The 15,266-nt window shown below is 38.7% G+C and overlaps 1 protein-coding gene across 3 annotated transcripts in view; it reads left to right on the top strand.

Annotated features, from left to right (window-relative positions):
* Nucleotides 1-1,816, top strand: part of znf385a (zinc finger protein 385A) — a 97,251-nt gene extending 95,435 nt beyond the window's left edge. For all 3 annotated transcript variants that reach the window (XM_015037897.1, XM_015037898.1, XM_015037899.1), the window contains 2 exons: nucleotides 117-209; nucleotides 1,177-1,816. In XM_015037897.1, the coding sequence (XP_014893383.1) occupies nucleotides 117-209; nucleotides 1,177-1,428 (345 nt within the window). In that variant the 3' untranslated portion in view covers nucleotides 1,429-1,816. The remainder of the gene's footprint in view (nucleotides 1-116; nucleotides 210-1,176) is intronic.
* Nucleotides 1,817-15,266: the final 13,450 nt, after the last annotated feature.

Below are 15,266 nucleotides of genomic sequence, written 5' to 3'. Positions count from 1 at the left end.
ATGTACATTTTTTTTAAACACAACTCATAGTGGTGAATGAAATGTTTTTGAATCAGTACATAATCAAGAAAAGTATCCAAACCACAAACTTGGTCTCCTTTGTTGTGTGTTTTTAGCACATATCAAGCCGGCGGCATCGGGACGGCATGGCAGGAAAGCCTAACCCCCTCCTCAGCCGACATAAGAAGCACAGGGGCGCGGATCTGACGGTAACGACTTGAGTTTCATCACATTTCATCAAACAAATATTGATAGTTTCATTTTTTTAAAGGAAGATCTTGAAGCTATTGATAATACTAAGTCAAACTGTATTATGAAGGAGCTGTGACCCATATTGCAAGGAGTTTGCAGAAAGCCGAGAACAGCTAGTTGGGTTTAAACTGATTTTATGAATTTAATATAACTTGAACTGAGAGCAATTATTTCAGTGAGACACATCAGTATTTGACATGCTTTCTCTCATGAGACCATTGACTCTTGCTGTTTTCTGAGATGAACAAGTTCGCTATGCTCTCTATTCCCAATGACATGCTTCAAGACTGTAACACAAATAACCTAACCATAAATAGCCTGTAGGAAAACCCAAACATTTACTCCACAGTTGCAGAGTCTCTGCAATTATCTCTCTGATCAACTGGCATCTTCAGTCAGACAATCTGCAGCCAGTGAGAAGAACGGGGAAAGGAGCTGAATCTGAATAAGCCTTCAAAGCATCGCACTACTCCTTTAGTTCTCTCACCCACCATATTTGAGATGGAGTGGGAACTAAACTGCTCAGCCCATTTTTAGCTAAACCTGTGCCAAAGTAAGTGTTGTGAATGTGTCGACATTTAATATCTGCTTATCAGGGATGGACATTTATTTATTTTGTTTAAAAATGAAGAGAAACAAAATATAGTTGTGATAAAAAAAAATTTGACTTATTGTCCGAAAGATAAATTCTCTAGATGTTGCCTGTAAAACCCCAAAACTGAAAATATACTTTGGATCTTTACTTTTCACATGGTAAGTCAAATGAGGTGAAGTATTACTGACAGTAAATTCATAGAACTTAAAAAACTAGATTTTTACAAGGTGTTGAAGAACATCTGATTATTGATAACGTACTGATGCTTTTGAACTGATCACATTGTTCCTGTCCTACTTGCCTCTCCCCCCTCTGGTTTCTGTTTTCAGTCTTCTTTGACCTTCTCCAAGGATCTCACCAAAGCTTTGGGTGCGGGGCTGTTGCCCAACCCGTTGGCCGTCGCCGCAGCCATGGCCGCGGCTGCATCCTCGAACCCGCTGGCTCTCCGCGCAGCTGCCCCTGGCCCTCACCACCACCCCCACCACCTCTTGCAAGGCCCACCTCTCAGCCACGCCATCTTGAGACCCGCCCCTGGGCCCATCCGCACCACCCATGGGCCGATCCTCTTCTCTCCTTACTGACACATCGTCCTGTGACTTCATCCCGTCAGAAACATCCACTCCAAAAGCACACTGTGAAGCTAGAAAAAAATAATAATAAAAAAAAAAGATCAACAAACAGCAATTGTTAAGGGGGGAAACATCCAATAGTTTAAATGTCTGATAGAATAGCAAGGGAAAGGAACAGTGGGAAGGAGTACAAGTATTATGTGTCTCTTTTTCCCTTTACCTAAAACTCTCCGCTCACTCGCCTTCTTTTTCAAAGGACTTCTGATGGCTCTGTAGAAAAGATGAGTGAAGGAGAGGATTCATTATGCATCGTACTCTCTTGTACATTTCCCATTTTCCCTAGTCCTTCCCTTGCACTGTGGCCAAAACGACGCCACCTCAATATAGAAAAAAAAAAAAACAAAACAAAACACTCTTTCTAGAAATGTCAAACCATGCATAGTGTTATCATTACTATTCTGGCGCAGGGGATGTTTCTCCCTGTTGTTACGGCTCGACTTCTTCTCGTCACCCTATGCACCTCAGAAACCAGGACAATAGCGTTGCGTCAGTAGGGTAGCTGCTTCCTTCGGTCTTTGTTGTATCCGCCGCGGCTCGCTGTGGCGCTCTCCACAGTGCTGTGCGCTGTCCTTCTCTGCAACCAGCAGCTCTTCCATTTGTGACACTAGGTCCTCACTAGATGCAACATGACTTTGTCTGACAGGCCGGCGGTACTCACAGCCGAACACATCAGACGGAGAAGGTTAGGAGAACAGAAGAGCGACTGTAGGGGATCGCAGCCTAACCCCCCCCTTGTCATTGCCAGTGAAGGTGAGGTGAGAGGAGGGTCGGCGCGGGTCGGCGGATGGATTGACCACAGGAAGCATGCAGACGCACACACACACACACAAACACACACGCATATAGTCCAGAACAAATCTGTGTTTTAAAATAGTTCGCACCAACTAACACTGCTGCAGGGCATGTCTGCCAGCTTTCATAACGGTCAGAAAACGACGTCGAAGAAGACGAATGGGGAGGGCGGAAACAGCTGGAGTCAAGCTTGTGAACATGCCGCACTGCTGTATTTAACACATGACAGTCCTATACAGCTCATAATATGTTCAAGGAAAGGATGTTCTCTATAGTGTTGTGGTTTGTGGTACTGAAAAGAGCCCAGGTTATAGTTGCCGTTCTCTTTTCCGTTTACATCATCACCCACCGCGCTCTTTCCTCTCAGGCTGAATTACTGTGTAGGTGGTCAGGTATGACTTAAACCTGACCTCGTGTTCGGATCTATTTATGTTGTTCCTGCATGCGTCCTTACAATAAGGCTCTTCAGGGACAAACTTTAGCATCACTGGGTTGAACCCTTTCATTCCTGCGTAGTCCTCCTCTTTCTCCTCCTCCTCCTCACCTGGCTGATACCCAAAGGTTTGTTTGTTCGGGTCAATAATAAAAAAAAAAAAATGTGCGTCGGACAACTGACAGACAATAAACTGAAAGGGAACCGGATGAAAAGCATGCTTTCTTAGTTTAAGATGATCTTGAGCTGGAGTCATACGATACAGTAAAGGTGCCCAGAAGCAGAAGCTCAGACGTCCAGCTCGAGGCAACTATTGGTACTTCCTGTCTTACAAATGAAAGCCATGACACGCACCATGATTTGTTTTCTTTTACAAAGACTGGTGAGCACTTTGTTTTATCTCGGTTTGGACTGTTGCTTTGTGTTTATACTGCACATGAAAAAATGAGCAAAATCGGGAGGGGGGGGGGGGGCGGGGAAAAAAAAAAAAAAAAAAAAAAACATATAATATTTTTGTAGGTAGGAAACGTTTATCAATTCATCCATGAGAAGGAAGTGAATAGAAGGGGTTGGAATCATTTTGGTGGATATCATAAACGAGCCTGACACACTTGTGCGTTCTATTTGTTCTCGGAAGTTGGAAGATCTGACTTATAAGTCATCATTTTGAATTAGCAATAATTGTTAGATAGTATCTCATAATTATGACTGAACTATCTCATAATCACAGGACAACATTCATTTTTTTTCCCTCTCAGTGCTGGAATTGGGCTTCAGCAGAAATGTCTGGAATGCCAGAATGTCCTCTTCAGTCCGATTTTGGAAAGTCGGTGTGTATTCATCCCATTAATCATAACTTGTGCAAATTGTTTATTTGCATTTCTGACAGTTATCTCGTTTAATCGGTGGCACATAACACTGTAACAAACATCTTTTAGTGATTAAATGAAAAAAATTTTTAAAAAATATATCACAATTGGCTTCCACTGGTAGCGCCACACACAGAAACTAGTGCCAAAACATTTGCAAATTATCTGACTTGCAGCTTTGAAGCATTTCCTTCACACTTGGAGGTATGAAGAAATGTTGCATTTCCAAAGTTGGTTGGAAATACAACAAGAGCATCACCTGAAGGGGTCATTGCTGCTGGATAAATGATCTAAAACGACTGCTGGGCGAAAAATATAAGGGGTCAATTCTCAACTACATAAAGTGATAACTTTCATCTGTGTCATTCAGCAGCAGCAGGTTATAGGTTGGATATGTCATATCCTGTCATATCCTCATATGGCTATGAAAATAGCTTATACAACTGCAACTCTGTGGCATGAATCAGAAATACTGCTACAAGCCTCAAGTACCGGTATGAGTACCTCGATTTTATTTGGAAAAACTGGTTTTCCAACTTTTAGCAGTGGTATTCCCGACTCAGCTACAACGCTATTCCCAGATCAGAGCTCCGACTTCCGAGACAACTGGAATACAGAATTACAAATGGGATGAGGAGCCAGATAAAGGTAGCTTAGCAACAAGTGGCTCCTGCTCGACAGCGTGAAACTGAAACCCCGTTTTTTTGAACAAGATGTACACTGTGCCCTATCATTGAGAAACAATGAGCTCTAATGTCTTACCTTTGTCTGAATATTGCAATGCAATGAGCAATTTATATCAAAGTGACTTGTTACCATTGTTACGTCAATGTCTGGAGTTGTTTAGAGTGGGAGCATGCCAGATCACAGACCTTTTCTTTTCCTTCCATAAGAGTCTTGGACCCTCAATGGTACAAGGGAGGAGTAGCAAAAGACGGATGCATAGCTCAGCACAGAGACCGACCCTTCATATTAAAGGGCCTTTAAACTATGGGAATCTCTGTTTGGGGATCAGGGTACAACACCAGGTGTAAAAGGATTTCAGCTCGACGATCTGTTCAACAGGCTGTTTTTTTTGTTTGTTTGTTTTTTTTTTATTTGGATTCCCTACGTTGCATTTTTCTTTCTCCCTGGTTGTGAGTAGCGTACCCAAGTGAAAATGCAGAGGAATATTATTAATGCCATTACTTAAAGAAGAAGTTGCCTCAGTGTCAGCTTCCACCATTGTGCTCTTTTTGTTGTGGAAAGTAATCTTTGAGTTCATTTTGTGAGTGAGATGCTGTTCCAAGACTTGTGCTTGCCTTCCTGTTGGTGTGTGTACCATGTATATTCAAGTGTGTGATGGGATCTCCTCACCCTCCACCGGTAGCGTGCGTAGGAGACCTGGAGCTAAAAAGTGCCCTGACTTTCGTGACCGAGACAAAAATCCTGTTTGATTTGAGGAGATTGATGAATCGGAAAAGGATTTTCATCATGGAGCTGATCTTGTAACTCAGCTATTTCAAAGTGTTTGCATCCCTGTTAGGCCAGTCATTCTAGTAGCATGACTGAAATGTTCAAATTGTCCTAGATATGTTCACAAAGTGGAAACAGCCATTAAGATCATCCTCATTTTTCACATTCGGGGAAATAAATAACCGATTCCCATTTTCTGGACTTCATGTTAGCTGTGTTTAGGCTCCTAGCCTTAGCCTTATTCTGCCCTCAGTCTCTCTCCGAGCAGAACCAGAGAACGAGAGAGCCCGAGAGGCTTTGGTGTAATTTTGTCTTGCCAATAAAATTATTTTTGAACTTCATTATCAGAGGGATAAAAAGTTTGTATGGCAAACTGTAGCAATACCTGACTCATTCTGGCTACTGTTGTTTATTGCAATAAGAAAATGAAACAATAAATGTGTATGTGATTAAAACATAAATGTAATTTAAATAATAAAAAAAAACTTTATGGAAAATATTGATATCAAGCAAAACTATTGTGGAAAAAAGTAAATGTCAATAAATCATGAAATGATATTGTCTGCAGAATCTTTATGAATCACTCACTGTTGTCGTATCCCCTTATTTGTTTAATTAGCTCTTCAAAAATGACAAACACATTCATCAAATGACATGCTAGTTTTGACATATGGTGAATTAGCCTATTTTTAGACACCTCTATGCTTCATTAGTTTCCTGGTAACGTATATTTTAAGATTCAATCCTCTGTTCAACTCAAGGTTCAACCGTGCATTTCCGAAGAGATGGACCTTTCTTTTATGGGTCAAGTTGCTATGAAAACATTTGGTCCATTTTCAGCATTTCAACAGATCATTTTCAGGCAGACATCATAAACCGCATCATTCCCACCATTTCAAGCAGTGCCAAAAAGAAGAAAATAATTTAGGAGTGGATGGATTTCAACCAAAAGGAGAAATTCATGCAGGAATACACACAAAAGTGTTGAAGATGATCAATATCACCGTCGCTGTTTTCTTAAACTGTACCATCCACAACAATATCCTCTATGAATTTGGGGTCATTGATGTAAAACTCTTTCCAACAATGAGTCAGATGAGAATCGTGTCCAAAGCTCTCCAACTGCAACTGGAAAACCTAAAAAATTATGTTGAAATTTAGTAAAAAGCTGCTTGTTCATTTTAATATTTACTAATAAACAGCTGATCAACTTTGACGATGTGTCTCTTGTGATGTCAACAAACGAATAGATATAAAATAGAATCAATATTATTGATCCTATAATATTGCAGTTTTACAAGACAAAAAAACAACAACTTGTATTTTGTGAAATCCTGTGCTGAAAATATGAATCATGCTACCCAGAGGTCAGTGGCCTTTTAGATTAAGACTAATTTACTGGGCCATATCTTTAAATTGTGTTTCTTAAGCAACACATACAGACTCAGAATCAGATTTATTTTCCAAGACTGTGTGCACGAGCAAGAAATTTATATTTGCTTTTCAATCCCTCACAGCCTGCAGACTGTAACAGATCAACCTCAGAGGAAGTAAACGGTAAACTGTATAAACGTACGTAGATGTGTCTGTACAGCTTTTTTATGAAACCAATAATAGGGGGAATGTTAGACAGGGGGAAAGCATACTTTTGTTTTCCCTTGATGTACTTATTTCATTATGAGGCATTATTTTTGCTATTCTTTATTTGATTATCTTCATTTAGCCACAATTTGTGTTTAAATTACACCAGTTTTAGTGGTAGAACACGTTACACGTTAAAAGAAAGAAGTAGAATAAACTATGTACATTTTCCAGATATTCCCCCTGGAATATCTTCTCACTCGCTGCTTGATAGATTTCTCCTTGAGGCTTTTGCGATACTGTCATTGCTACATGTACTCCAGCACTGTGACACAAGTGATAAAATATGTAATTAACACCTCTTTTACACACACATCACTATCTAGGCAGATGGTGTTTAGTAAGAGCATTTGCTCTACTTTTTTTCTTTTCGTCTGTGTACCTTTTTTTTATATCTAATAACAACTGTAATTTTTTTTTTTTTTACATGGTAGGCTATTACAAAATTTCATGAACCTTTTCTTCTTCTTTCGACAGCCTACATATTTAGTGAGAGGAAAGTAACTAACTTCTAATAATAAATTATACACTGGTGCTGTTTCTCTTCTTGTTTTTTTTTGGACCCGTCGCTATCAGCAGGTCACTCCACCTTTTAGCAATGCAAAATGTAACCACTAGATGGCTCTACTGTGACGACTGGGAGATCGATGGGAATAAAACAAAGCGGGGCGTTTGTAGTGAGCTGTGTAACAAGGCGGATCGTGTAACGAAGACTAATGATCCAAAGCCTTACAGACTAATATAAACGGCACACAGAAGAGCAGGACTGAACGCATAGCGTGCCTGACAAGCAGCTCCACTTCCAGATCTCCGCGCTGTTCGGTGAGAATGAGCCTTGGATAAACTGGCCAGATGGTTGCTGAGCCATCAAAGGTGTTGTAAAACTAAATGGTGCATATAAGCCGCAACCCTTAAAGGCAAAAATATTACCTAAATGTCACCAATCAAAGATGATTATAAATGTGGTTCACTCTCACGAAATGATGCAGTGTTGTGTGTTTATTTCTTCATGTGTCCCCTCTGTTCGCTACCCTACAATGTTGAGGGTGGTGAGTAAAAATATACTGAAATATAAGTATATTTATTCTTTATGATTACTTCCAATTGTATTTTAAAGAAGATACATTCAAAATCTACCGATGATCTTTCACAATGCCACCTTCATGTAGTGTTACTAATGTAATTATTTCTTGACAAATGCACAATATTTTACACTGAAAATAACAAATGTCATGTTTGCAACCCCTGTTTTCCGTCTGCAGGCCACAACGGCAGGACTTGTCTTGCACTATAAAGAGAGCCTGCAGCTCTTGAGAGCTTGATGCATTGAGATGTGGCAATAATGCCATGAGATCATCATCAAACATGAGTGCTCAAATGGAAACTGAAGAGAAAGAGATGTTCTGATGTTTGGCAGAGGTTACCTCAAAGTAAAAAGCCTGCCTCTTAGAGGAGCGGACACGTGGTAGGGCTTTCTGTAACTTTTGTGTCAGTATTCATGTGTAATTAACACAGATCTTTACAACTTTGATGAAAAGCACGTGCGTTTCCTGTAAAATGTCAAAGTTCAGAAATATTTCCGTATTACTAACAAATAAAAGCACATTTTATAAATGCATATATACATACAATTTCAACTGTAGATGATGAATCCAATCATACAGCCAGCAACAGAGCACAGGAACAGAATATTTTAAGGGTCCTGATTGTTTTTGAGACACAAAGACTTTGAAATAATGATTTCTGGGAGAAGTCGCCCTGCTTTATTCTGCTTTTTGAATGACTCATTCCTGGTTTCTCACATTATGAACCTTTTGATACATTATGATGTGTCTCCTAGTTATATGACAGGATTAAAAAAAGGGCAGTACAAAACAGGTAAACACAAAGTTGTTTTAGACTTCAATACGTTTTCATTATGCTCCAATATTTGAAGCTTCAGAAGAGCATTTATGATGATTGTGTGTAACCTATGGGTGTTTTCCACTTTCTGTTTTTATATTACATTCAATTTTTTTCCCCTCAAGTTTATTTGATAGGGACAGACACACATTGACATAGACAAACTGAATAAAACAGCAGTCCCATGTTTGCATCATGGTGCAATAGCAACAGCTAATTCGCAGCACTTGTCCCTAGAAGGGCTTTTAAAAAGTAACTCTAAAAATTGAAATGATAATCAGTTAAAATAGCACAACATAATATATACAATCAGCGAAATGTAAAACATCAAAAATGAGTACAGGTCTGTTTTTGACATAACCAGAGTTTTGTTTGGTTTTTGAACGTTCTGAAACTGGTTACAGACTTTAAATAAACAGGAAGTGAGTTCCAAGTTGTAGATCCTCTCACATACAGAGCACTTTGAGCAAAGGTGGTTCTTCGAAAGGGAACCTTACAATTTCCATCCTATTCTAAATAATTTCTTGTACATGTTACTGTCATTCTTATTTAAGAAGTAGATGATACCGAAACACATGAATTTTCACATGACTAGCACCCTGAGTGAGGCCCTCCCTTTGCCCGACTCCCAACAAATACAAATCCAGGAGATTTGACAAAATCCAGTCCCACAAAAAAAAAAAAAACCTCACTTAATCCCTTAGATTTAGTGAGGGGGGATTAACAAGAGACAAAAGCATCAGGAAAGATTTTCAGGACACAACTGATGTAGTTTCAGTTTTATTATTATGTGCTTTACATGTCACATTTTTATGCCACCTACTGGCCTTGGCATCTGCCCAGGGCGGCATCAGGCTAATACCAATAACCTCTATAGCTGATGTTGTCATATAATCTGCGCACCATTTGGAAACCAGATGAAAATCATTCTGTCTATCTGGAGGTAACAATGTCTAAAGCAGAATGTTAAACTGTGAATCCGAAGTGAAGGTTTTCACCTCAGCTATGTCCATTTTAAAGTAATTTAAAATGGACATAGCTGTTGAGTAAGAGGGCAGTTGATTGTTTGCAATGTGTGTGCATAAGTCATTTTTGAAATATTTAGCATTAAAAGTTATAGTTAAATTAAACTACTTTTTTTTTTTTTTAATTTTACTTTTTTTCTCTTCCAACAGATGAACAGAGCCAAATCATACCTGCTGGCTTCATTTACATTCATAATTTTCAGACTGATATTGTACTGCTTCACTGGAAAGTCAGCTTTATTCTACATAATATTTGCTGGGGATGTCCAAATATATTGAAGGAAATGCGTAAGCAGAACATGTGCCTCACAGTCCAGCCTGTGACTCTGACACAGTGAGCGAGCCTAATTGCGTGATTAAAATGCAGATCATTAAAACTTGCATATGACAACACATTAGACACAGAGCGAGGGCAACAGAATCCCCTTTGCACGAAAGCCAATGTTTTAGTGTCGAGGCGGAGGTTATTTTAACTGTGTGCCTCCATAAACAGGAGACGGCAGGTACAGGTGCATCACAGAGGAGATAATTAGTCCAGGGGATGACGGAGAAAACGCAGTGGAGAAAAATGTGCCTGTTGTTTTGCTTTCTTAAGTGGTTAATTTTTTTTTTTTTTTTTTTTTTTTAACTGAATGCAGCTCTCAGTTTATTTAGTTGAGCTTGACTTCTGGTTCAAATGTTCGTTTTGATGAATGTTTGTACCACTGCTTGATTTTTTTTTTTTTTTTATATATATACCTGTTTGATTTCTCTACAGAAAAAGAATAAAGAAAAGGAAAACGTTGGCATATCATCTCAGAGGAAAACAGGTGCTTCTCATCAGCCTTAGACGATTCACTTCTCTCTTTCGAAGTGAATCACAGCGATCTCAGCTTCATTCATATCCTCTTTTGTTTGGTACCACTTCAGGCAATATCCTGCCACATTTGTCAATGCGGAAACCTCCAGACGCACTGCAGACATAAAGATCGGGGGATGAATCCACCGACTAATATCATGCTCTCTTTAGGGAAATTTAGTCAATTCCAAACAGCAGACTACACAAAATAATCCAATTGTTATAGGATTATAGACAATAAACTTTCTCAGGGAAGGAAAGGAGGCAAGATAGAGAGAAATAAAGCAAGAAAAAGAAAGAGAAAGAGAAAGAAAGGTCACCTTTGAGTCACAAATACATCTGATTGGCAGTTGTCTGGCAAGTTATTTTCTTTGCCACAGCATGGCATCTCCTGCACCTGATGTCGTTGATAAATTCAGCTTGTAATTTAACAAAAAAAAAAAAAAAAAGCCACACATTCTGCTGAAACTCTTTATAAAGCTGCTGATATATAGCTACACAGTCATTTTAGAAACCCGCATTCTCTAAAAGATTTTACGTTACACCGTTCCTCAGGCATGGTCTGATTTTTCTTTTTTTTTTTGTTGTTGTTTTTCTTCCATCACTCAACCCCAGACAGAAACTGAAGAATACCTTTGGGCTTCAGAAAGTCCAGCCTGAGCCTGGCTGCTTCAGCCTTCACTTGGCCGTGAGCGCTGCATTACAGAAACGTTCCCGTCCACACCGGACAGAAATGATGCATCAACAATAAAATTTCCAACCACACAACTGACAAATGAGTGAGAGGCTTGAAGGAGTCCATCCTAAAATTTAGAACTACATTTAAATGGAAAAAGTTGGTCTTTGGAGGCTAAATTTTTCTTTTACAGCTGTAACACATAAAAACTTAAAGAACAAACTTTTTATACTGCCTCAGAAAATTATATTGTTTAACTGTGGAAAGGGACTGCTGGCTAATAGCTATGTTTTTATTTCGTTGTTCTTTGGATAATCATGGATAAATGCTTCTCTGTATGTTTACTTATACATGACAGAATGGAAAATTTTAACCCTTTACTTATGTTAATTATGATTTTCTGCTTACAGCTGGAGAAAGACTAGAATATTACATCAGATTGATTTGACCAATTTCACAACAAGCCTCATCAAAAAGCACATTCTAATCTATTGATTATGACTGTAAATCACTTCCCGTGCCGTAAACGCCACTGCCATTTCAACACAATATTTTTAACAGTTTCGAGGAAGACGCTCGTTTTGAAAGCCTTAACAAAATCACTGGAAACGACCTCTCAACAGGTAGCCCTCAGAGTTATAATGGTGACGTTCAGTTGTTGCTGTGTGGCTGGTACTGCGATGTGCAGCCGTACAGTGGCTCTTCTGTTCCAGACGGCACACGTTTCCCAGCTCAGTGTGCCAGTCATTATTCCTGCTCACAGCTGTTACTGAAGCTGAACAGCAATGCCACAAACCCCACAACTGGAGGCTTTAAGATGCGTTTCATTCAAGATAGTTCAGTGAGATTTCTGCGATGCAGTTAAGCTTAACAACTCATTCTGGGTCCTGTTTGCTGTATTTTTAAAGTTATTTTCGTCTCCATCAAAATTTCACCCTTGATCGTGTAATGAAGACTTTTATGAACACAAAGTTTCTGGCTCTGGATTTTCACTGGGTGTAAAACCATGTCCAGATGGCAAGATGGTGGTAGTGAAGCCTGTACAGGTTCAACTGTGTAAAGGATTACAGCAAGTAATGCTGATAAAGCATTATGTAATGTAAAGACTCTGCAAGTCTCTGGTAATTTTCCATTAAGACATTTTTTAAGTAATACGTTTTATTAAAAATAAATGAAATTCAAGTACCAAACCCAAATTGTTATTTAGCTGTTGTTTAGTTTTGCTGTCAAGTCTTTATAAAAAAATAAGAAGTGCACTAAAAAATGTTTATTTGCCTTCAAATTTATTCGTGAATTTGATAACATGCAAACAGTGCACAACAATAAAAACACATTTAACTGCTTCTGTGATAACTCGTTTCATCTGTAGGCAAGTCCATCTGGGAAACCTAGTGAACAAGTAAAGGAAATCATCATCTGATTGTCTGCTGTGATACCTGGTGTGTGTGGTGATGTGTGTGTGTGTGTGTGTGTGTGTGTGTGTGTGTGTGTGTGTGTGTGTGTGTGTGTGTGTGTGTGTGTGTGTGTGTGTGTGTCCTGTGTTTCTCTGTGTTGTCCTGTGATGGACTGGTGACCTCTCTGCGGCATTCCCCTCTTCTTACCCAGCGACCACTGGAGATAAGTACCAGAAACACCTCAGCAGTACGAGACAATGCACGGATTTTTATTCTGGTGCAATTTTAAAAAGCAGCAAAGTATCCTAAACATTGTTAGGACATTTTTTATTTGCATTAAGGAATACCCAACAATAAAGTCAAACAGAAATGGATCAACTCTGCAAAGATTCACAAACCCCTAAGTGAGAGCATGAGGTAAATAGTCACACAGTGGACATGATTTTGCAAAAAATTGTAGTCATGACTGGAAAGTTTTGAGGTGAGGCGAATGCGAGCTTAGTGGCCCGTCTGTCAGTAGCTTTTCAGGCGATAGAAATAATTGCAGTAAAGAGTTTCCAGAAACATATTTTCTTTTACTGAAAAACTGCAGAAAGGCATTAAATGACTTGCTGTCAGCAGTGAGTCAAATAAACTAAAATTTGCAGCTGAGCTGTCAGCTGCTGTGGCTCTGCATCATCTTAAGACAGAAAGCTTAGTTGTTGAAGAGTAGTGTGCACTACATCGTGAGAGCAGGCAGTCAAGTCAAAATGATCTTTAGCTCAGGCTGTAGAGGGAATAACTTGGTTTCATTATGTTCATAAACAAAATGAAGTGAAAAATGAAGTGTAAATATCATGATTTCCGTGTGTTTCATGCTGCTTCTCTTCTCTGCCTCTTCTGGGGGCAGACTGTAGCATTTTTAGGTGAGAAGATGCCCAGAGCTTAAGCTCACACTCATGTAAATGTAAACAGCAAAATCTACAACTTCAAACTCCTAACTTTACTTTTACAACTTTCCTTTAACAAAACACTAAATTAACAAGTCTTTTGGTGATCAGGCTCTAACGACAGGTTTACTGTTCGTACTGTAACTCCTTCATGTTGTGATTGGCCAAAAGGCACACTGAGTCACAGATGTCCTCCCGTGACTGTTCTATTTAAATCCCCCATAATGCTTGAGTGTAAAGCCTTGCAGCATCTCAGGAAATGAGGGTGATGAAAATGATCATGGGGCGAGCGGGAGATGGGAGAAACGGTGACACTGAGGCTTGACCGTCAGACGCTGGAGATGAAGTGAAAGATGGGGTGCCACTGTTAATTAGGCGATGGCTTGCTGACTGAAGGAAACAAATAATGTTGTCATTCACCAGTATCCTGATCTGACAGACACTCGCTAATTATCTGTCATTCCTTTGCCACATTTGTCTTTCTCTACCTTAAATGAGAGCAGCAGCATGTAAAGTGAACCATATACACCATCTGATTAATTTCCCCTTGCATAGATACTCAAATGTCTTATTTTGTCGTTTTTTTTTATTTGTCTTTTCTTGTTTCTTAATGTTTCTTTTTGGAAAGTTATATGGGACATTTCTTTTTAATCTATTACAACTAAGTAAAGGCCTGTGCAGCTGGCTACCTTTACAGATGTGATGTGAAGGCAGATGGAAGTAAATGCGGACAAAATGGATGAAAACATGTTAGAAGCTGGTAAGACTGGACTATAGATTCACATGTGAGGAAGATAATAGCCCCAAAAAGATAACGACTCAAACGTGAAGCACCAGCTAGAGTGGGATGATCATGTTCATCTGTTTGAACGGTCCAGTCAAAGTTCAAACCAAAAATCCAATTAAGGATCTTTTAAAAATGATGTTCACTAACACTCTCCATCCAGTTTGCTTGGGATATCTTACAAGAACAAATCAACAATTGACAATCCACAAAAAAGTTTTAAAAAATAAATACTAATAAATTTTCTAGACTTTTAGGTATTTAGTTTTAAAACTTTGAAAAAGTCAAATTGGGTTTGTAGAGTAGGTGTGAATACACACCTCTTCCAAAATGTTGTTCCTCCCCCAGAAAAACCACTTACAAATATTTTTTTGTAACCATGGTACACTAGTATTGTCAAATTAAACCACATCTCAAATTATGCAAGTCATAAATGTGTAACGTATTCTTTAATTTTTGAAAAATCATGACACACACCTTTGTTCCACAAAGTGCTAGAGAAAAAAGAGAGAGAGAGAAAAAGAGAGATCACTTAGGACTGAGAGAAAAAACAGATGAAGGAAAAGAAAAAAAGGAGTAATAAGGACAGGTTTTTCGAAAAATACCCATCAGGATGTTAATGTTAGATGACAGACAGAGCCATATGTACTTCTAGAGAGATATCCAGGTTTATAAAAGTATTTCTAAATAGAGTTTGATGTCAGATTTTTAATTATTTTTTGTAAGCTAGTAGTTGTCATATGACTTAGATGTTCAGTTTGACAGATGTCAAATTTCTTTTAATGTCAAAGACTGACCCATTTTCAATTCTTAAAAAAAAAAACATTCTTCTGCTTCCTTGGGAAAAAAAATAAAGATTTTATTTTTATCTATTGTTATTACTATTAATCATGCACACACAAAGGATAAGCACTGTGCATGAACAAGTTGCCAAATTTGACGGCACAGTTGTAATATCTTGTTTTAGTTTGTTAATAGATGCATTCATTCAGCATAGTTTGATGTTGCTCTTGGATTATTCTTCCCTTACAGTTTTGCAACTTACTTTGAGC

Source organism: Poecilia latipinna, unplaced genomic scaffold (assembly GCF_001443285.1).
Source record: "Poecilia latipinna isolate Pla-1442-1.1 unplaced genomic scaffold, P_latipinna-1.0 Scaffold423, whole genome shotgun sequence".
NCBI classification, from domain to species: domain Eukaryota; kingdom Metazoa; phylum Chordata; class Actinopteri; order Cyprinodontiformes; family Poeciliidae; genus Poecilia; species Poecilia latipinna.
This window is presented reverse-complemented; position numbering and strand designations above follow the sequence as displayed.